At 44.0% G+C, this 23,320-nt stretch overlaps 1 protein-coding gene across 8 annotated transcripts in view; it reads right to left on the bottom strand.

Moving 5' to 3' along the window:
- The window catches only part of nrxn2b (neurexin 2b), a 474,027-nt gene that overhangs the window by 293,865 nt on the left and 156,842 nt on the right, over positions 1-23,320 (bottom strand). For 7 of the 8 annotated variants that reach the window (XM_067447624.1, XM_067447626.1, XM_067447625.1 and 4 more), the window contains exon 4: positions 21,320-21,349. The exons of the other annotated variant lie outside the window; for it this stretch is intronic. In XM_067447624.1, coding sequence (XP_067303725.1) covers positions 21,320-21,349 — 30 coding nt within the window. The remainder of the gene's footprint in view (positions 1-21,319; positions 21,350-23,320) is intronic. 8 annotated transcript variants of the gene reach the window in all.

The following is a 23,320-nucleotide window of genomic DNA, read 5'->3' as shown; positions in this document are numbered from 1 at the left end:
CTCGCACTGCGTCGTCGAGTGACGACACTCTGGGGAACGAATACCCACTAGGCCACACCGAAACACGCCCGTCCTGGTGTAAAGCTGATAACCCAGGCACACTCAGGACGCGAGCACCCTAGCACCCGGCGTGGCCGGGAGGTCCAGCTTATAGAACCTGATAAAGGTGTGAGGGTTAGCCCACCCCGCTGCTTCACAAATCTCGATAAGCGAAGCTCCCGAAAGGAGGGCCACCGAGGAGGCCAAGCCCCTCGTAGAGTGAGCCCTCACAACCATGGGTGAAGGCAGATTGCGCACCCAATAAGCCGTGGCTATAGCCTGGACGATCCAGTTACTGATCGTCTGTTTCGCCGCAGGCAACCTTTTCTTGGAAAAGCCAAAACACACCAAAAGCTGGTCCGACTTCCTCCAATGAGCTGACCACTCAAAATAGATCCTCAGAGCCCTAACAGGGCAGAGCAGGTGCAGCCTAGCTTCATCTGCTGTCGCGTGAGGCGGAGGATGAAATGCCTGAACAAACACTGACCTCATCCCCGTAGATGGAACCTTGGGCACGTAGCCCAGTCTGGGGTGCAAGATAGCTTTTACCCCACCTGGGGCAAACTCCAAGCAGGTTGGCGTAACCGCCAAGGCCTGGAGGTCCCCCACCCTCCTCAGAGAAGTGATGGCGAGGAGAAAAGCTACCTTTAGGGTCAGGTTTCTCGCCTCAGCCGACTCCAGTGGCTCGAAGGGGGCCTCGACCAACCCTTCAAGAACCACTGCCAGGTCCCAGGCTGGGACTCTGGGATGAGCCGCAGGCCTCAACCTCCGAGCCCCACGGAGAAACTGCACAACCCAGTGGTGTCTACCCAGTGGACCCACGTCTAAAGGTGAGTGGAAAGCCCCTATGGCAGCCACATACACTTTTAGCGAGGATGGGGTCAGACCGGCGGAAAAACGGTCTTGGAGGAACTCCAGTACCGAAGCCACAGTGTAGTTAACTGGGTCCACCCTCCGTTCTCTAGACCAGCTGGAAAAGACATTCCACTTCAGGCTATACAGTTTCCTCGTAGAGAGAGCCCTAGAGCTGAGAATGGTCTCTACGACATCCTGTGGCAGGCCATCCCCTAGGAACTGTGCCCCCTCAAGGGCCAGACCCAGAGGTCCCACAGCTCCGGCCTGGGGTGAAATATCATTCCCCCTGCCTGAGACAGCAGGTCCCTCCTCAGAGGGACCTGCCACGGGAGGCCGTCTAGGAGTGCCACGATATCGGAGAACCAAACCCGGGTCGGCCACCGGGGTGCTACTAATAGAAGGCTGATGCCCTCCCGGCAGACACGCTCTAGAACGATCGCGGGAAATGCGTACAGACGCAGCCTCGGCCACGTCTGCTTCATGGCATCCAGCCGCAGAAGGGCCAGATGCCTGAGGGAAAACCACAGTGGACAGTGGGTCGTTTCTTGAGATGCAAACAGATCCACCTCCACCGGGCCAAACCTCTCGCACATGGCCTCCACCACCTCGGGGTGGAGTCGCCACTCCCTGGGCCTCAGCCCCTGCCTCGACAGGACTTCCGCTCCCTGGTTCTGGTCCCCTGGGACATACATTGCTCTGAGAGATGACAGTTTCCCCTGGGACCACAGGAGGATCTGATGCGCCAACTTACATAGTGGGTGCGACCTCAGACCCCCCTGATGATTCAGATACGATACCACAGACATATTGTCAGACCGCATCAGGACATGGTGGCCGTGGAGGTCCGGGAGAAAGCTCTTCAGAGCTTTGTAAACCGCCAACATTTCCAGGCAATTTATATGCCAGGAAGAATGCTGGGGCCCCCACAGACCTCTTGTAAACCAGCCTTCCATGACCACGCCCCAGCCCGTGAGGGAGGCGTCTGTTGAAAGGATCTTCCTGCAACATGACGCTCCTAACACTGGCCCTTGGGACAGGAACCTGGGATTTTTCCATATGACAAGGGAACAAAGGCGTTTGCGCGTTATCCTGATCATACGGAAAGGTTTTCCCCTCGAGGAGAACCCCCTGGTCCCCAGCCACCACTGGAGGGGCCTCATGTATAGCAGGCCGAACGGAATCACGTTGGACACTGCTGCCATGAGGCCTAGCAGTCTAGCTTCATAACTGAGACCGGGAGACATGCCCGCCCACATCGTGGTCAAATCCCATAATACTCCCAGGAACGTAGTCCTCTGGGTGGGTGTTAACACGCTTTTGTTCGTGTTCAGTCTCAGCCCCAAGCACCTGAGATGAGACAAAACGACATCTCAATGCCGAAAAGCCATCTCGCGCGACTGAGCCAATATGAGGCAGTCGTCGATGTAATTGAGTACACAGATGCCCTGGAGCCTCATTGGGGACAGAGCTGCATCCATGCACTTGGTAAAGGTGCGAGGGGAAAGAGCTAGGCCAAAGGGAAGAACCCAATATTGGTATGCTTCGCCCCCGAATGCGAACCTCAGGAATTTCCTGTGGGCAGGGAGGATGGAGACATGAAAATATGCGTCCTTCAGATCTATCATGACGAACCAGTCCTCGAACTGGATCTGAGTCACTATAGGTTGAATGGTGAGCATCTTGAACCTGAATCTCCTCAGAGACCGATTAAAGTTCCTCAGATCTAATATTGGATGCAAGCCTCCACCCTTCTTGGGAACAATGAAGTACTGACTGTAAAGCCCCGACTCCCTGTCTGGCGGAGGAACTCGTTCTATCGCCTCCTTGATCAGCAGAGAGCGCACTTCCTGCTCCATAACCTGCCTCTGGGCCGGGGGGACCACGGTCCAGACCACACCGTTGAAACTCGGTGGTGGAGCCCTGAACTGCAGTCTGTACCCCCTTCCCACTGTACGCAGGACCCAAGCAGAGATATTCGGGAGGCATGACCATGCACCGATATATTCTACTAGGGGAACCAGCCTCTCAAGGCTGGTCTCTGGTACCCACCGAACCTCCTGCCCGACCCCCTGAAGCGGCCACCCGCCAGAGTTTAATCGGGGAGGATTTTCGGTGTGCGCACGCATTCGCTGCCCCACCACAGGTCGATTTCAAGGCGGCTGGAGCGGCCTACGTACGCGGGAAACCAATGAGCACCGAAGCTTTGTTAACGGCGGGAGCACAGCATCGATTTCCCCAGAGCTGCGGGTTCGGAACGACCTCGGTCGTCCGCCCCCGGGAGGGCCAGCTCTGAACGGTCCCGCCGCAGCTAGGACCATTTGCCAGAAGCCTTCTTTGCCTGAAGGACATCTCTTAAATCGCCCTTAGGCTTAGAAGACTTCTGGCGAGAACGCCACCTCCTTTGTCAAGCTCTCTCAGGAGGGACGTGGGAAGCGACGCTCTCTGGTGGAAGGCCGGGACTGGCCACCCGAGACCTCCCTGCTGGCATCAAGAGGCCCGAGCGGCGAGGGAGGTACTGGCGAAAAGCCGCCGACTGCTTCCTCACCTCACCTTTGGCCACAGCGCGTGTTAACACATCCACCAGCTCTTCTTGAGCGGGGGAGTGAAGAGGTGAATTCCCCTGCACTCCACCCGCCTCCAGGCTGAACTGGTCTGACCCCTCGGAATCAGACAGCATCAGCACTGTGTTATCCACCTCATGGGAAGATGCCGCAGCGTCTGAATCATCGGACGAGGATTGGGAAGATGCCTCAGCATGCCTGCCTCCCGTCGCGAGATCCAGTTGTGAGCCCCATGATCTACGGCACCCGGAGAGGCAGCTTCTCAGAATCATCCAGAGTGCCCTTCATACTTGGAGAAGATGCAAAATACACTATATTGCCAGAAGTTTTGGGCCGCTCCTCCAGATCCCTGAGTTCAGGTGTTCAATCCATGTATAACTCCAGCTATCGGCCTGCAGACGCTTCTACAGAGATTAGTGAAAGAATGGGTCGCTCTCAGGAGCTCAGTGAACTCAAGCGTGGGGCCGTGATAGGCTGACACCTGTGCAATAAGTCCATTCCTGACATTTCCTCACTACTAAATATTCCACGCTCAACTGTTAGTGGGATTATAACAAAGTGGAAGCCATTGGGAACAACAGCAACTCAGCTGCGAAGTGTTAAATCCCAGAACGGGGTCAGCGCATGCTGAGGGTCACAGTGCGCAGAAGTCTCCAACTTTCTGCAGAGTCAACAGCTACAGACCACCAGACTTCTGCGGCCTTCAGATGAGCTCAAGAACAGCGGAGAGAGCTTCATGGAATGGGTTTCCATGGCCGAGCAGCTCATCCAAGCTTTACATATCCAAGAGCAATGCAAAGCGTGGGATGCAGAGGAGTAAAGCAGCCGCCACTGGACTCTAGAGCAGTGAGACGTGTTCTCTGAGCGACCAATCACGCTTCAGTCTGACAATCCCATGGACGAGTCTGGGTTTGGTGTCGCCTGGAGAACGGGACTCGCCTGACTGCATTGTGCCGAGTTTAAAGTTTGGTGGCGCGGACACCAAGGCATTTTGGACAATTTCATGCTCCCATCTTTGTGGGATCAGTTTGTGGACAGCCCCTTCCTGTCCCAGCATGACTGCGCTCCAGTGCACAAAGCATCGATCCATAAAGACATGGGGTGCATTTACTGCACGTTCTTAAGCCGATTATGCCTAATAAGCCAACAATGAACATGGTCATGTAATGTCATAACCATATGACCTCAAGTAAGGTCATAAACGGCGTAAGCATAAACCGTTCGACACACAGAGTTTTTTGCCTCTTATTTTGTGCGGCCTGTAAACGCATTAACCTGCTTTCTGTCAGCTTATTGAAGTGCGCATGTGTGATAGGGGAAAAAACGCAAACTTAGAGCAGATTTAAACGCATCCAGACAGAGCGAGCGAGCATTTTGAATGAAATAAGGACATATATCACAATGCTTTATTAACATCACAACTGCAGGAAATATTTGGAAAACTCAGAGTCAGATACGGACATTATTATTGTTGACGTCACTACAAGAAAATAAACCGGCTTATTAATAAAGTCATGTAAACGCGGTTTACTTGCGTTGTCAGTTTACTGGTTTGCGTGTAAACTGAGAAAACTGGTTATTTCAATAAGCGGATTGTTTTGAATTATCAGCTGCTGGTGTGCATGTAAACGCACCCATGGATGAGCGGGTTTGGTGTGGAGGAGCTTGACTAGCCTGCACAGAGTCCTGACCCAGGGCTCTAGAGTGCAAATTATTGTCTTTCGTGTCGGTCTCGCTCCTCCTCTTCTGGGTCATGAACGGCCGATCTGCGTCATATTCTCACGCATGCGTCAAAATTACGTCAATAACTTGGTGGATAAAGTCGTTATATTGATTTTTTGCGCACAAGAACTATTCTCGTCGCGTTGTAACCTGATTGTCCAGCCGCTGTAGTGAGATGGGCTTTGTGTCTATGTGTTTAGGGCCTTTATGGGTCTTGTGAGTGGGAATGTACTGAATGCCAATGGAGGCCTATCTGAAGCCTTTCTCAGCTTTACACTAAAATATCTTCATGTTCTGAAGATGAACGAAGGTCTTACGGGTGTCCAACAACATGAGGGGGAGTCATTAATGACATAATATTCATTTTTGGGTGAACTAACCCTTTAGTGCATAGTAACACCGTTAAAAGCTAATTAGAACTGCCAAGTTAGTGCATAGCAACACCCTGGCAACAACATGCATCACCCTGACAACCACATAGAAACATGTTAAAAGCTAATCAGAACTGATGAGTTAATGCATAGTAACACTCTGGCAACAACATGCATCACCCTGGCAACCCTACAGAAACATGTTAAAAGCTACTCAGAACTGCCAAGTTAAATCATAGCAAGACCCTGGCAACCACATACATCACCCTGACAACAACATAGAAAGATGTTTTAAACTAATCAAAAGCGCCAAGTTAATGCATAGCAACACCCTGGCAACAACATGCATCACCCTGACAACCCAATAGAAACATGTTAAAAGCTACTCAGAACTGCCAAGTTAATGCATAGCAACACCCTGGCAACAACATGCATCACCCTGACAACAACATAGAAACATGTTTTAAACTAATCAGAACTGATGAGTTAAAGCATAGTAACACCCTGGCAACAACATACATCACCCTGACAACCCTACAGAAACATGTTAAAAGCATCTCAGAACCGCCAAGTTAAATCATAGCAAGACCCTGGAAACCACATACATCACCCTGACAACAACATAGAAACATGTTTTAAACTAATCAAAACCGCCAAGTTAATGCATAGCAACACCCTGGCAACAACATGCATCACCCTGACAACCCAATAAAAACATGTTAAAAGCTACTCAGAACCGCCTAATTAATGCATAGCAACACCCTGGCAACAACATGCATCACCCTGACAACAACATAAAAACATGTTAAAAGCTAATCAGAACCGCCTAGTTAATGCATAGCAACACCCTGGCAACAACATGCATCACCCTGACAACCCAATAGAAACATGTTAAAAGCTACTCAGAACCGCCAAGTTAATGCATAGCAACACCCTAGCAACAACATACATCACCCTGACAACCACAAATGAACACCTCATCACTGTGACAGTGAGGTCTGGGCAGATCTGGTTCTGTTGTTTATTTGCCACTGAAATCTCTCTCTCTAAGCATTCTGTCTCCAAAAGCAGCTGTTTTAAAACAAAACATTTGCTGGAGGATCAGTGTGAAGAAGAACATCTCTTTATGTAAGACAGTCGAGAATAAATAAACACTCCACTAATGACCACAATTTCACTGATGCCAATTAAAAGATTAACACTCAGCCTACAGAAACACACAATGAAATATTCATGATAATAACACAACACATTTATTTCAGTCAAACACGCCTCGCCTTTCTGTTTGCTGTTCTTCACACGGCACCTGTTTAACCCGGGGAAGCGGCACATGTCAAATAACTGTCTGAAAAAATGAAACTTTAGACAAAATATAAATTAAAGGTTTTGTTTTTGATCATATTTGATGCATCAGGCTTTTATGGTTCATATAGATAGTCTGTTATAGTATATGCTGTTTGCTACAGATGCTGATGTTTATATGCAATTCTGATTCTTGTAATGTAAATCGATACGTTTTTTATAATAATTCAGCAGATACTGGCATACAATGCATATAAATCAATATCTGCCAATAATATGTCTTAGTAAGATGATATTTAAATGCTTACTTTGATAATCAAAGCTCTGTAGTTTTAAAACATATAAACATGCAATGATATTTAGACTTTCTTTTTGAATATTTGATCATCATTATAGTCAGTAGTTATAGTTGCTGTTTTAAACAATCTTTATTGTAAAACGTACTGTACAAATAAAGGTAACTTGACTTGACGAGTTATGTCCCAAATTGCACATTATACACTGTATGAGTTTTATAAAACAATTTTGTCATCCAACATGAGAGTCTAACAGACCCCCCCCCCCCCCATCAGAACCGAGGAGTTAATGCATAGCAACACCTGGACAACAACCTACATCACCCTGGCAACCACATTTAAACATGTTAAAAACTAATCAGAACTGATGAGTTAATGCACAGCAACACCTGGACAACAACCTACGTCACCCTGGTAACCATTTATAAACATGTTAAAAACTAATCAGAACTGATGAGTTAATGCATAGCAACACCTGGACAACAACCTACGTCACCCTGGCAACCACATATAAATATGTTAAAAACTAATCAGAACTGATGAGTTAATGCATAGCAAACACCCTGGCAACAACCTACATCACCCTGGAAACCATTTATAAACATGTTAAAAACTAATCAGAACTGATGAGTTAATGCATAGCAACACTTGGAAAACAACCTACGTCACCCTGGCAACCACATATAAACATTTTAAAAACTAATTAGAACTGATGAGTTAATGCAAAGCAACACCCTGGCAACAACCTACATCACCCTGGCAACCACATATAAACATGTTAAAAACTAATCAGAACTGATGAGTTAATGCATAGCAACACCCTGGCAACAACCTACATCACCCTGGCAACCAAATATAAACATGTTATAAACTAATCAGAACTGATGAGTAAATGCATAGCAACACCCTGGCAACAACCTACATCACCCTGGCAACCACATATAAACATGTTAAAAACTAATCAGAACTGATTAGTTAATGCAAAGCAACACCCTGGCAACAACCTACATCCCCCTGGCAACCACATATAAACATGTTAAAAACTAATCAGAACTGATGAGTTAATGCAAAGCAACACCCTGGCAACAACCTACATCACCCTGGCAACCACATATAAACACGTTAAAAACTAATCAGAACTGATTAGTTAATGCAAAGCAACACCCTGGCAACAACCTACATCCCCCTGGCAACCACATATAAATATGTTAAGAAATGCTGAGTTAATGCATAGCAACACCCTGGCAACAACCTACATCACCCTGGAAACCCTTTATAAACATGTTAAAAACTATCCAGAACTTCCTAGTTAATGCATAGCAACACTCTAGCAACAACATGGATCACCCTGACAACCACATAAAAACATGTTTTAAACTAATCAGAACTGATGAGTTAATGCATAGCAACACCCTGGCAACAACATACATCACCCTGACAACAACCACATAGAAACGTTTTAAACTAATCAGAACTGATGAGTTAATGCATAGCAACACCCTGGCACCAACATGCATCACCCTGACAACCACATAAAAACATGTTTTAAACTAATCAGAACTGCCTAGTTAATGCATAGAAACACCCTGGCAACAACATGCATAACCCTGACAACCACATAAAAACATGTTTTAAACTAATCAGAACTGCCTAGTTAATGCATAGCAACAGCCTAGTAACAACATGCATCACCCTGACAACCACATAAAAAACATGTTTTAAACTAATCAGAACTGCCTAGTTAATGCAAAGCAACACCCTAGTAACAACATACATCACCCTGGAAACCCTTTATAAACATGTTAAAAACTACTCAGAACTGCCTAGTTAATGCATAGCAACACCCTGGCAACAACATGCATCACCCTGACAGCCACATGAAAACATGTTTTAAACTAATCAGAACTGATGAGTTAATGCATAGCAACACCCTGGCAACAACATGCATCACCCTGACAACAACCACATAAAAATGTTTTAAACTAATCAGAATTGATGGAATTGATGAGTTAATGCATAGCAACACCCTGGCAACAACATACATCACCCTGGAAACCCTTTATAAACATGTTAAAAACTACTCAGAACTGCCTAGTTAATTCATAGCAACACCCTGGCAACAACCTACGTCACCCTGACAACCACAATAAAACATGTTTTAAACTAATCAGAACTGCCTAGTTAATGCATAGCAACAGCCTAGTAACAACATGCATCACCCTGACAACCACATAAAAAACATGTTTTAAACTAATCAGAACTGCCTAGTTAATGCAAAGCAACACCCTAGTAACAACATACATCACCCTGGAAACCCTTTATAAACATGTTAAAAACTACTCAGAACTGCCTAGTTAATGCATAGCAACACCCTGGCAACAACATGCATCACCCTGACAGCCACATGAAAACATGTTTTAAACTAATCAGAACTGATGAGTTAATGCATAGCAACACCCTGGCAACAACATGCATCACCCTGACAACAACCACATAAAAATGTTTTAAACTAATCAGAATTGATGGAATTGATGAGTTAATGCATAGCAACACCCTGGCAACAACATACATCACCCTGGAAACCCTTTATAAACATGTTAAAAACTACTCAGAACTGCTTAGTTAATGCATAGCAACACCCTGGCAACAACATGCATCACCCTGACAACCACAATAAAACATGTTTTAAACTAATCAGAGCTGATGAGTTAATGCATAGCAACACCCTAGCAACAAAATACATCACCCTGACAACCACATTTCTCTCTGATATGGCAGGAGATTAAACTGAATGTGGAGGATTTTAACTTTGCGATGATGATTGACAGGGCAGTTTAAACGGTTATGGGATGCTCGTAACTAAGCAAGAGAGTCTTGCTCTTCTGCTACACACTCAAAAGTACGAACAATTTCTTCACAAAAAGAAAGGCCAGAAGTTTGGACACATTACTATTTGTAATGTTTTTGAAAGAAGTTTCTTCCGCTCATCAAGACTGAATTTATTTGATCAAAAATACAGAAAAGAAATTAATATTGTGATATATTATTAATTGTTGTTCAGTGTATTCTCCTTTAAATGCTGATTTATTTCTGTGCTCAGAGCTGAATGTTCAGGATGGTTCCTCCAGTCTTCAGTGATCATGATCCTTCAGAAATCATTCTCAGATGAGGATTCAGAAGAAACGTCTTTCAAAAACATTACAGATAGTAATGTGTCCAAACTTCTGGCCTGTGCTGTACTTTTAGGACGTAGGCGAATTGGGCCGCAGCTACACACACTCGCTCAGGGCTGTGTGTGACCTGGCTTTACGAGCCTCATTAGCTAAACGCTTCTGTTTCAGAGACGAAAGACGAGCGTGCTAACAGCGGCCGGCTCACGTTTGGAAGGGAAAGTCTCGTTCACACGGATAATTGTCCTTTAATGGCTTCAGTCCAGAGATTATTCACTCAATTTAACGGGTCGGTGTGTGTTCCTGTGTTCAGACGCACCGCTGGAGAAACCAATGAGGTCTCTGAACCCCAGGAACAAGCCTCAAAACACACACACACACACACACACACACACACACACACACACACACACACACACACACACACACACACACACACACACACACTTGTTTTTGTGACATATGGGGACATTCCATAGGCGTAATGGTTTTTATACTGTACAAACCACATTTTCTATCCCCTTACACTGCCCCTAAACCTACCCATCACACACACACACAGTCACACAGTCACACACACACACACACACACACACACACACACACACACACACACACACACACACACACACACACACACACACACACACACAGCCCCTAAACCTACCCATCACAGGAAACATTCTGCATTTTTACTTTCTCATAAAAACTCCTCCTGTGTGATTTATAAGCCTTTTGTAAAGTGGGGCCATGGGTAATGTCCTCATATTTCACCCTCTCCTGTAATACCTGTGTCATACCCATGGCATTATACACATTTGTGTCCTCATATGTCACAAAAACATACCCACACATAGACACACACACTCCTCAAAGCCTCAACACAACAGAGAGAGTGAGTTGCTGATTTAATTTCATATCTCAAATATCCCCCTCCGTCCTAATGAACAACGAGCTGAACAAAACCGAATTAGGCTTTTTACTGCATGTTTAATCTCACGGAAAATAAATAATGGATTAAAGTAAAAAGACGTGGAGGCAGTAATTAGACGGCGGCAAAGGCTGGCGAGGGATTATTGTGTGTATTATTAGTAAATGAAATGAGTCAGTGCAGCGGCGTCCTCCGACATGAGCGGCAGAAACACTGAGGTGTTTAACTGGGGTTCGCTTCAGGATTAAAGGGATAGTTCAGCCAGAAATGGGCCTGTGATGTTTATCTGCTGTGCATTCCAGATGTAGGTGTGTTTGTTTCTTCTGGAGAACACAAATGAAGATTTTTAACTCAAGTATAATGCATTTTTTACCTCATATCAGACGAATCTCATCTAGTATTCCCAGCGCCATTGGGAATGCAATTATCTAATCAGCCAATCACATGGCAGTTATTCAGTGCATTTAGGGGTGTGGTCCTGGTCAAGGCAATCTCCTGAACTCCAGACTGAATGTCAGAATGGGACAGAAAGGTGATTTAAGCCGTTTTGAGCGTGGCATGGTTGTTGGTGCCAGATGGGCCGGTCTGAGTATTTCCCAATCTGCTCAGTTACTGGGATTTACACACACAACCATTTCTAGGGTTTACAAAGAATGGTGTGAAAAGGGAAGAGCATCCAGTCTGCAGCAGTCCTGTGGGAGAAAATGCCTTGTTGATGCTCGAGGTCAGAGGAGAATGGGCCGACTGATTCAAGCTGATAGAAGAGCAACTTTGACTGAAATAACCACTCGTTACAACCGAGGTATGCAGCAAAGCATTTGTGAAGCCACAACACACACAACCTTGAGGCGGATGGGCTACAACAGCAGAAGACCCCACCGGGTACCACTCATCTCCACTACAAATAGGAAAAAGAGGCGACAATTTGCACGAGCTCACCAAAATTGGACAGTTTAAGACTGGAAAAATGTTGCCTGGTCTGATGAGTCTCGATTTCTGTTGAGACATTCAGATGGTAGAGTCAGAATTTGGCGTAAACAGAATGAGAACATGGACCCATCATGCCTTGTTCCCACTGTGCAGGCTGGTGGTGGTGGTGTAATGGTGTGGGGGATGTTTTCTTGGCACACTTTAGGCCCCTTAGTGCCAATTGGGCATCGTTTAAATGCCACGGCCTACCTGAGCATTGTTTCTGACCATGTCCATCCCTGTATGACCACCATGTCCCCATCCTCGGATGGCTACTTCCAGCAGGATAATGCACCATGTCACAAAGCTCCAATCATTTCAGATTGGTTTCTTGAACATGACAATGAGTTGACTGAACTAAAATGGCCGCCACAGTCTCCAGATCTCAACCCAATAGAGCATCTTTGGGATGTGGTGGAACGGGAGCTTCGTGCCCTGGATGTGCATCCCACAAATCTCCATCAACTGCAAGATGCTCTCCTATCAATATGGGCCGACATTTCTAAAGAATGCTTTCAGCAGCTTGTTGATCACTCACAGTAAGTAATGGCGATGTGAACTAGATGAGATTCGTCTGATATGAGGTCAAATATAACACAAATACTGTTGTGTTTCTGGCAGAAAGCGCTAATTTCATTTCTTAAGACATCAATGTGTCTCCACGAGCCACAATGTTTAATATGGATTCGTATGTCTGTGTGTTTTACTCTCATAGAAATACACCCCATTGACATCCATTATACGAGCAACCGCTGAGTTAAAAATCTTCATTTGTGTTCTGAAGAAACAAACACACCTACATCTGGGACTCCCTGCAGATGAACATCACAGGCCCATTTCTGGCTGAACAATCCCCTTAAAGATGTGTTCTGTGTGATGCTAAAATACAGCAGCGGAGTGTGAGAGTCACACCAACGTGACTGAGTGAGAAAGTAACTCTGATTTGTTATCAAAAACACAACACATGTCGAGATGACAATGGAGACGAGAACCCAGACCTGACTGCAGAACCGCAGCCTCTATACTGTGATAAATCTAACGTGCTTTGATTTCTTTGCGACGCTTCGCCAAGAGTTTATTGATTGGCTGAAGAATAATGTTTGGAGATTTCTGTGACACTGATGATCATCGGCGCACGTTTGGCTCTGAGCTCCTGTTTATCTATAGTCTGCAAATCCCTCACATTCACAATCTGCAAACGAGACACAACAGAGACGGAGTGATTTGTGGCCACGGTTTGACCTGATGCGCGCGCACACACACACACACACACACACACACACACACACACACACACACACACACACACACACACACACACACACACACACACAAACACACATACACAGGAATGGCTGTTGACAACACTGTATTTGTGTGTGTGTGGACACAGGCGTGCTGGAAGCTGCTTTTTTTGGGGGGGGGGGGGGGCTGGGGGGACCAGACCAGTGTAGTGGAACCACCCTTCAGCGTCAAAGAGCACAGACGGCCCACCGCCCCAGATTATTCTTGTTTAAATGAATTACTTGTTAAAACCTGCTCATACCATGGGCATCGGAAACAAAACTGTGGGTGGTCTCAGATTATTTTTTTTATTTTTTTGCTGGAGTAACATTAGATGCCATTAGCATTAAAAAATATACTGTCATTTACTAAACGATTTCAGACAAAATTCCGGAAATCTGTGAGTTATTACCCGTGGCTATAGTGTAGGGGTAAGAGATGCATTACATCAAGTTTAGACACAAATCGATTAGAGGTTCGAATCCACCTTTTGCCACACTCGCTCTACTCCCTTTCCCATCAAATATCAGATCAGAAACACATTTATTTGCGATAAAAATTATAAAATATTAGAAAAGTGGAAATAAAGAGTCAAACGTGTTTAATAATAAGTTTTTTCTCAGTAAGTTTTAAGTCTTTGATGTCCAAGTCAAGTCAAGTTTCAAGTCTCTGAGGTCGAAGTCCTTTATCCCCGTCCTTCGGATGAGACGTTAAACCGAGGTCCTGACTCTGTGGTCATTAAAAATCCCATTAAAAATGTCCTTCGATAAAGAGTTGGGGTGTAACCCCGGCATCCTGGCCAAATTTGCCCATTGGCCCCTGTCCATCATGGCGTCCTAATAATCCCCTTTCCTGATTGGCTTCATCACTCTGTCTCCTCTCCACCAATCAGCTGGTGTGTGGTGAGCATTCTGGCACAATATGGCTGCCGTCGCATCATCCAGGTGGATGCTGCACATTGGTGGTAGTTGAGGAGATTCCCCCTTCTATATGTAAAGCGCTTTGGGCTTCTAGAAAAGCGCTATGTACATGTAATGACATATTATTAATTATTATAAAGTCTCTGAGGTCCAAGTTAAGTCTCAAGTCAAGTTTCAAGTCTTTGAGGTGCAAGTCAAGTCTCAAGTCAAGTTTCAAGTCTTTGAGGTCCAAGTTAAGTCAAGTTTCAAGTCTTTGAGGTCTCAAATCAAGTCAAGTCTTTGGGGTCCAAGTCAAGTCTCTGAGGTCCAAGTCAATTCTCAAGTCTCTGAGGTCCAAGTCAAGTCTCAAGTCTCTGAGGTCCAAGTCAAGTCTCAAATCAAGTCTCAAGTCTTTGAGGTCCAAGTCAAGTCTCAATTTGTTAAGGTCCAAGTCAAGTTTCAAGTCTTTGAGGTCCAAGTCAAGTCAAGTTTCAAGTTTCTGAGGTCCAAGTCAAGACAAGTTTCAATTCTTTGAGGTCCAAGTCAAGTCTCAATTCTTTGATGTCCAAGTCAAGTCAAGTTTCAAGTCTTTGAGGTCCAAGTCAAGTCAAGTTTCAAGTTTTTGAGGTCCAAGTCAAGTCAACTTTCAAGTCTTTGAGGTAGAAGTCGAGTCAAGTTTCAAGTCTTTGAGGTCCAAGTCGAGTCAAGTCTCAAGTCTTTGAGGTCCAAGTCAAGTCAATTTTCAAGTCTTTGAGGTCCAAGTCAAGTCAAGTCTTTGAGGTCCAAGTCAAGTTTCAAGTCTTTGAGGTCCAAGTAAAGTATCAAGTCTTTAAGGTCCAAGTCAAGCTTCAAGTCTTTGAGGTCCAAGTCAAGTCAATTTTCAAGTCTTTGAGTTCCAAGTCAAGTTTCAAGTCTTTGAGGTCCAAGTCAAGTCAAGTTTCAAGTCTTTGAGGTCCAAGTCAAGTTTCAAGTCATTGAGGTCCAGGTCAAGTTTCAAGTCTTTGAGGTCCAAGCAAAGTTTTAAGTCTTCGAGGTCCAAGTCAAGTCAAGTTTCAAGTCTTTGAGGTCTAAGTCAAGTCAAGTCTCAAGTCTTTGAAGTCCAAGTCAAGTCAAGTCTTTGAGATCCAAGTCAAGTTTCAAGTCTTTGAGTTCCAAGTCAAGTCAAGTTCCAAGTCTTTGAGGTCCAAGTCAAGTCAGGTTCCAAGTCTTTGAGGTCCAAGTCAAGTCAAGTTTCAAGTCTTTGAGGTCCAAGTCAAGTCTCCAGGTTGATATGATATTCCAGGTTGTTCATAAGTTAAATTACAGGTTGTGTGAACTTTTCCCAATTAGCCGACCCCAGCATACATATCACACAAGGGAAAAACATTTAATTACTGGTAAAATACGACGATTGAAATGTACGAGCCTGAGTGCTGTCTGTAGAGGTCCACAGATTTGGAACGAGCTTGAGGAGAACCTTAAATTGTTGCATTCTTTCTCCGTTTTCAAGAAAAACCTTAAGGAAAAACTGCTTTTAACATATACTTTTTGATTATTTTGAAAGTGTTACATTTGTGCTGGGATCGTCTGTTTGTTGTAGTGTTTGTTTTGTTGTATTTATTTTTATTTGTGTTTATGGATTGAGCTTCTGTTCTTGTATGTTATATGTTGTATGGTGTTATTGGGCCCCCTCCTAAAAGCTTTCAGTAGCTTCTTTGGGGTTTCCCCTTTTTACACACAATAACCTGTCTGTCACTATTGTTAATTTTGTCTTTAAAATGATGATGTGTGTGAAATAAATTCTTCAAACTCTTCAAACTCTCAAGTCTTTGAGGTCCAAGTCAAATTTCAAGTCTTTGAGGTCCAAGTCAAGTTTTAAGTCTTTGAGGTCCAAGTCAAGTTTTAAGTCTTTGAGGTCCAAGTCAAGTCAAGTTTCAACTCTTTGAGGTCCAAGTCAAGTTCCAACTCTTTGAGGTCCAAGTCAAGTCCCAAGTCTTTGAGTTCCAAGTCAAGTCATGTTTCAAGTCTTTGAGGTCCAAGTCAAGTCAAGTTTCAAGTCTTTGAGGTCCAGTCAAGTCAAGTTTCAAGTGTCTGAGGTCCAAGTCAAGTCAGGTCTCAAGTGTCTGAGGTCCAAGTCAAGTCAAGTTTCAAGTCTCTGAGGTCCAAGTCAAGTCAAGTCTCAAGTGTCTGAGGTCCAAGTCAAGCCAGGTCTCAAGTGTCTGAGATCCAAGTCAAATCAAGTTTCAAGTCTCTGAGGTCCAAGTCAAGTCAAGTCTCTATTGTCTGAGGTCTAAGTCAAGTCAAGTTTCAAGTCTTTGAGGTCCAAGTCAAGTCAAGTTTCAAGTCTTTGAGGTCCAAGTCAAGTCAAGTCTCTATTGTCTGAGGTCTAAGTCAAGTCAGGTTTCAAGTCTTTGAGGTCCAAGTCTCAAGTCATCTTTGTTCTATATATATATATATATATATTATTTTTTATTTTATTTATTATTTTTAAATATATAGCTGAAAAATAAATTTTCAGCTGGTTGTCATAATTAACAGTGTATTTAACAGTGTATATAAAAACAGATAACTTTTCCTTTAAAATTGCATAATAGAGCACACAAAATACTACTTAAATCATTACGATTACTTTTAAATTTGTACAAAATTATACTATTTAGAGCCACCACAAGGGGGAAAAAGTGTGGTGTATTTTGAGCTATTCGAGTTGCCGGTTGTTTGCTGATCTCAAGCAATGCTGGATAATGTAGTCTTCCAGTGACCCTTTGTGAGGTAAGGCTTGACTACATTGTCACAATTTTTTGTTCATTTATATGGCCAATGCTTGTCTTCTAGCGCATTAATCAGAGACATGAAGGAGAGAAGATATGTGGCCTTGCAGGATTATGTGAATTGTGAAGTTTAAGTGGCCGACAAAAGATAGCCGCTTGTGCTTAGAACTTTCTAGGAAGGTAGACGCGTCCAAAAAATATTGTTTTGTTTTACTGAGGCCTGGAAATGAACTGTATCCAAGTTAATGCCCATGGATAGACCCATGGTTTTATCCCAAGCATCTGGAATCCCTAGCTCAGGAGAAACTGTGCAGGGCTGAGAGATGTTTTTGTAAATGATAACATGCGCTCCCATAATGAGAAGCCTAAAACGCTCTGACACATCGGTTTGATACTGTAATTTTAGTTTGATGTTAGACTGGGCTAAGAATGATCCCAGTTAACTACATGATGATTATGCCACTATCAAAATATAACGGCACCTGAAGACCTTTTCTCTGTGCTTTCTTTGCCACAACAAGTTTGTTTTTCTAAACACTGTTAAAGCAGCCAGGATTTAAAAAAAAGTAAAAGTCAAAAGGTCAACTAAGGCAAACAATAATTACCATAATTGTGACTCTTCCCTTCAGTGAATCTACTTGTTAACAGCAGGTGTTCATCACTAATTGCCAAAGACCACTCAATTATTTTATTTTCTCATTAACTTTAACACAGATTCGAAGTTATTTTTAACACACTTGAGTGTGTAGGCAAACAATATGAGAAAGGAGAAATATGCAATTACTTAATGGGAATTGTACTTCTTTTTTTGCATAAATATGCTTGTAACCAATTGCCTTAATATATAATTGTAATTATAATCACTTATCTATCATGCAGATATGCTAATTAGAATATTACATGGCCAAAACATGTATCATGCACCAGTATTCCTGGTCTAGGAGGAATACAAATGAGTAATGGTAATTTTAAGGACCTGGCGGCTGCCATTTTGAAAATTAGGACTTTCCTAGAGTCAAACTTTGGTAAACTTTTAGTATATTTTAAGTATATCTGATACTACTGTAAACCACTGAGAAACCTTTTGTTAGATTTTTTTTGGGGGGTCAAACCATATTTGCAGCTGATTAAGTCTGATTTAGATTTAGTTCTATATTTATTTGCGCCCCCACAAAACGTATTAATTAACAAAATAGAACGAATGCATAGCTGATATAAAAAAAATTGGATGACTAGTAATTTCCTGCAACAATTCTGAATTCTTAATTATTGGACCAAAATCATCCACACATAGAAACCTAGAATAATGTCTAAAACGTGATGGCTGCTCTGTCAAGCCCTCGGCATCAGTGAGGAACCTGGGTGTGCTCTTTAATACCGATCTTTCGTTTGAAAGGCACATTTCCAGCATCTGTTAAACCGCATTCTACCATCTTAAAAATATATCTAAATTACAGCACATGCTCTCAATGCCAAATGCTGAACAGTTAGTCGATGCGTTCATGAGCTCAAGGCTAGATTATTGTAATGCTCTACTGGGTGGTTGCCCTGCTCGCTTAATAAACAAACTCCAGCTGGTCCATGATAGATAGATAGATAGATAGATAGATAGATAGATAGATAGATAGATAGATAGATAGATAGATAGATAGATAGATAGATAGATAGATAGATAGATAGATAGATAGATAGATAGATAGATAGATAGATAGATAGATAGATAGATAGATAGATTATTGTAATGCTCTACTGGGTGGTTGCCCTGCTCACTTAATAAACAAACTCCAGCTGGTCCAAACCGCAGCAGCTCGAGTTCTTACTAGAACCAGGAAGTATGATCATATTAGTCCAGTTCTGTCAACACTGCACTGGCTCCCTATTAAACATCGCAGACATTTTAAAATCCTGCTTATTACTTACGAAGCACTAAATGGTTAACACATATTCCATCACGTCTATTGCGGTCTAAAAACTCTGGTGCACTAAACCTTTGCCATGAAAACACTGCTTGTATAATAATATTTTTATTTTATTTTAGAAATTGTTAATTTTTATATTTCTTTCCATAATTATCCTTTTTACTCAAATCAACTAAAATCTGTCTATGAGTCATTACATTACTTATGATTTCTGTTACGGACCTGACACAGATGAAGTGGAACGGTAATATTACATTTATTTTAATGCATTAGAGAACAAATACATTTATTTAAAAACAGAAATACATATATGCTATAGTGACTTTGTTGATAAATAGCAGGACAGCATTGACAGCAGTTCTCAATGAATCTGTGTGTGACTGAGTGCGATATGATTGTAACGTGCTATCTACTGTTTGTACGTGTGTACTAGAAAGCAGCACATTAGCTTAGAACAGCTAATAAATTGTACAGAAACAGTTTAAAACATGTATTCCCTGATCAAAATTAAGTTTTCAGATGGCATAAAATGTGCTCATAATTTAGCGACTAAAAGCAATGTGGAATTCAACCAAATATTGTTTATTGGATGGCTAGAGCTTGATTTCGGACACATTGGGAATGCTGAAAACTGTTGAGGAATGACGGTGAGTATATATATATGTGCTTCCTCTCATACTGATAGATGTGGTAATATTAATGATGAGTTGTTTAAATAGATAATTTGAATGTGCACCTCCCGAACTTTGTTAATAAAACATCATTTAATGCATCAAGCAGCGTAAGGAGAGAAGAAACTCGGACTTCCTGAGGAGAAACTGATGTCATGAATAATAAGGAGCATCTTAAGAGGAGACATGTGAAGACGAACACGCCTCAGTCCTGCTCCGAGCGCCTTCAGGGGTGTGTGTGTGTGTGTGTGTGTGTGTGAGAGAGAGAGAGAGAATCACAACACTCCCATAAACAGGAGAGGGTAAACGAGCCGAAACCATGCGTTACTGTTCCTCGAGGCGGCTGATCTGGAACAAAGAACAGATAGCGGGACGGGACATGCATCCTGAAAGACATCTGAGGGACACCTGACTGGATCACCGACACAAATCAAAAATCCCATCAGAGTAACATTCTATTACAGCACACAGAAATAGTGTAGAATACTGCTAAATGAAATGCTGATAAACATTATAAACACTATCTGTATTTTAGTTGGCAAACAGATTCAGATCAAAACAAACAGGAAGGAAAATAAATCATAAATTACAGTGGCATTCATTATAAACAACATTTTTATATATAAATGGCAAGGCTAAACAAATTGAAACACACTTTAAAAATAAACCTGAGCTCACGTTCTCTCTCAATCAGCCCAAATGTAAGCACTTTAAGGTTGGCGTTAAATGGCTTATATTCTGGGATATACTGTAACGCCATGTGTTTAAAATCAGTTGGATTTCTGTAAAAAAAGATGGAAGAGAAATAACAGATTTGCTCAGTAATTGTCAGTGAGTAAAAAACTCTAGATGTGTGTCTGTGAAACACGAATCTAGTGCTGAAATTCCGAATAAAGCAGGAGCATCGGACGACAGATGAGCGCTTTGACTTGCTGACCAACCCAAATCAAACTGATGTGAGAGAGAAAATGGCCATGAGAGTGAGGTCAGGTAAATAACGAGTGTCACTGAGCTCTAAACAAATGAAATGACAAGCAAGGTGAGAGGAAACTTGTGACAAACTAAACCATCATTCTGTCTTCATTCCCTCATGTTGTGCCTGTATGACGGTGGTATTTTGATGAACATTGGGAACCAAAACAAGAGTGTCGTTCACTGGATGACATTTCTCAGAAGTGAATGTCATACAGGTTTGAATGAGGACAGAACGATCGTTCTACTTAAACAGATGCTTGAGTCAATCAGTAGTGATATAAAACAGCATCAGAACAAACATTCAAATCAATCAATCAATCAATCAGCACAGATCTAATACTAAACCAGTGAAGAATTGCCAAACAATGAGAATGACCGCAGAGTCTGCGAGAGTCATTCTGAACACAAGCATTTCATCATGTCAACCCAGCGAGAGCGAGACAGAAGAGCGTTACCTGTGTCCCGGAGGTCAGAGGTCAGAGGTCTTCAGACAGCCGTACAGTAAGATGGGGGGGGACATACAGTAAGACGGAGGGGGGGAGGGGGGACACGAACAGATCTGTTTCCTCACTAAACAAAAGAATGGAAAACGGAATGAACCATACCTTGGCTGTTTAACGTCAGGTGCGCCAGACCTTGAAGGAAAGAACAGAAACAAAAGAAAGAAATGAAAAAAGAAGAAGGTCATAAAAAGGCACGGGAAGAAAGCAAGCATTGTCACAAGGTTGGACTGCAGTTTGTGACAGACATCCCGGGGCACGTGAGGATGTCGAAGATCAACTCAAAGCAAAAGGGGAAAAGAAAGAAGAGAGAGAGAGAGAGAGAGAGAGAGAGAGAGAGAGAGAGAGAGAGAGAGAGAGAGAGAGAGAGAGAGGGGGAAATAAAGGCTGAACCAAAGAAACAAACAAACAAACGAACGAACGAACGAGTGAACGCGTCTTGAGTGAGGTGGGGATCGGGAAAAAAAGCATTTCATTCAGTGCAACCCCAGAAGGCCATTGCTCGCTCAAATGCTTTTTTTCCCCTCTGGTCTTATGGAGAAACACACACACACACACACACAACTGTTTGGCAGAGTTCAAGAGCATCTCGTCTGTTCTTATCTAAAGCATTCATCTACAACCGCTTCATTTGGACAACAACAACATCCACATACGGCCTGAACCCGCTCCATCAGCACCGAAACATCAGCAAACCACGACAACCTAAGACGGCGACCACCACCAGACCAAAACAACCTGAAACAGAGCCCTTCTGACCACACCAACCTAAGATGGTGACCACACAAGACCAAACCAACCTGAGACAGAGCCCTTCTGACCGCACCAACCTAAGACGGTGACCACCACCAGACCAAACCAACCTGAGACAGAGCCCTTCTGACCACACCAACCTAAGACGGTGACCACCATCAGACCAAACCAACCTGAGACAGAGCCCTTCTGACCACACCAACCTAAGACGGTGACCACCACCAGACCAAACCAACCTGAGACAGAGCCCTTCTGACCACACCAACCTAAGATGGTGACCACTACACAAGACCAAACCAACCTGAGACAGAGCCCTTCTGACCACACCAACCTAAGACGGTGACCACCACCAGACCAAACCAACCTAAGACAGAGCCCTTCTGACCACACCAACCTAAGACGGTGACCACCATCAGACCAAACCAACCTGAGACTAAGCCCTTCTGACCACACCAACCTAAGACAGAGCCCTTCTGACCACACCAACCTAAGACAGAGCCCTTCTGAGCACACCAACCTAAGACGGTGACCACCACCAGACCAAACTAACCTGACACTGAGCCCTTCTGACCACACCAACCTAAGACAGAGCCCTTCTGACCCCACCAACCTGAGACTGAGCCCTTCTGACCACACCAACCTGAGACTGTGCCCTTCTGACCACACCAACCTAAGATGGTGACCACCACCAGAACAAACCAACCTAAGACTGAGCCCTTCTGACCACACAAACCTGAGAATAAGCCCTTCTGAAAACACCAACCAGAGACAGAGCCCTTCTGATCACAGCAACCTAAGACAGAGCCCTTCTGACCACACCAACCTAAGACAGTGACCACCACCCGACCAAACCAAACTGAGACTGAGCACTTCTGACCCCACCAACCTGAGACAGAGCCCTTCTGACCACACCAACCTGAGACTGAGCCCTTCTGACCACACCAACCTGAGACTGAGCCCTTCTGAGCACACCAACCTGAGACTGAGCCCGTCTGACCACACCAACCTGAGACTGAGCCCTTCTGACCGCACCAACCTAAGACAGAGCCCTTCTGACCACACAAACCTGAGACAGAGCCCTTCTGACCGCACCAAACTGAGACTTAGCCCTTCTGACCACACCAACCTGAGACTGAGCCCTTCTGACCACACCAACCTGAGACTGAGCCCTTCTGACCACACCAACCTAAGACATAGCCCTTCTGACCACACCAACCTGAGACTGAGCCCTTCTGACCACACCAACCTGAGACTGAGCCCTTCTGACCACACCAACCTGAGACTGAGCCCTTCTGACCACACCAACCTGAGACTGAGCCCTTCTGACCACACCAACCTGAGACTGAGCCCTTC

Source organism: Pseudorasbora parva, chromosome 1, assembly GCF_024679245.1.
Source record: "Pseudorasbora parva isolate DD20220531a chromosome 1, ASM2467924v1, whole genome shotgun sequence".
NCBI classification, from domain to species: domain Eukaryota; kingdom Metazoa; phylum Chordata; class Actinopteri; order Cypriniformes; family Gobionidae; genus Pseudorasbora; species Pseudorasbora parva.
Note: the sequence above shows the minus strand (reverse complement) of the source record. Positions and strands in the feature narration are given on the sequence as shown.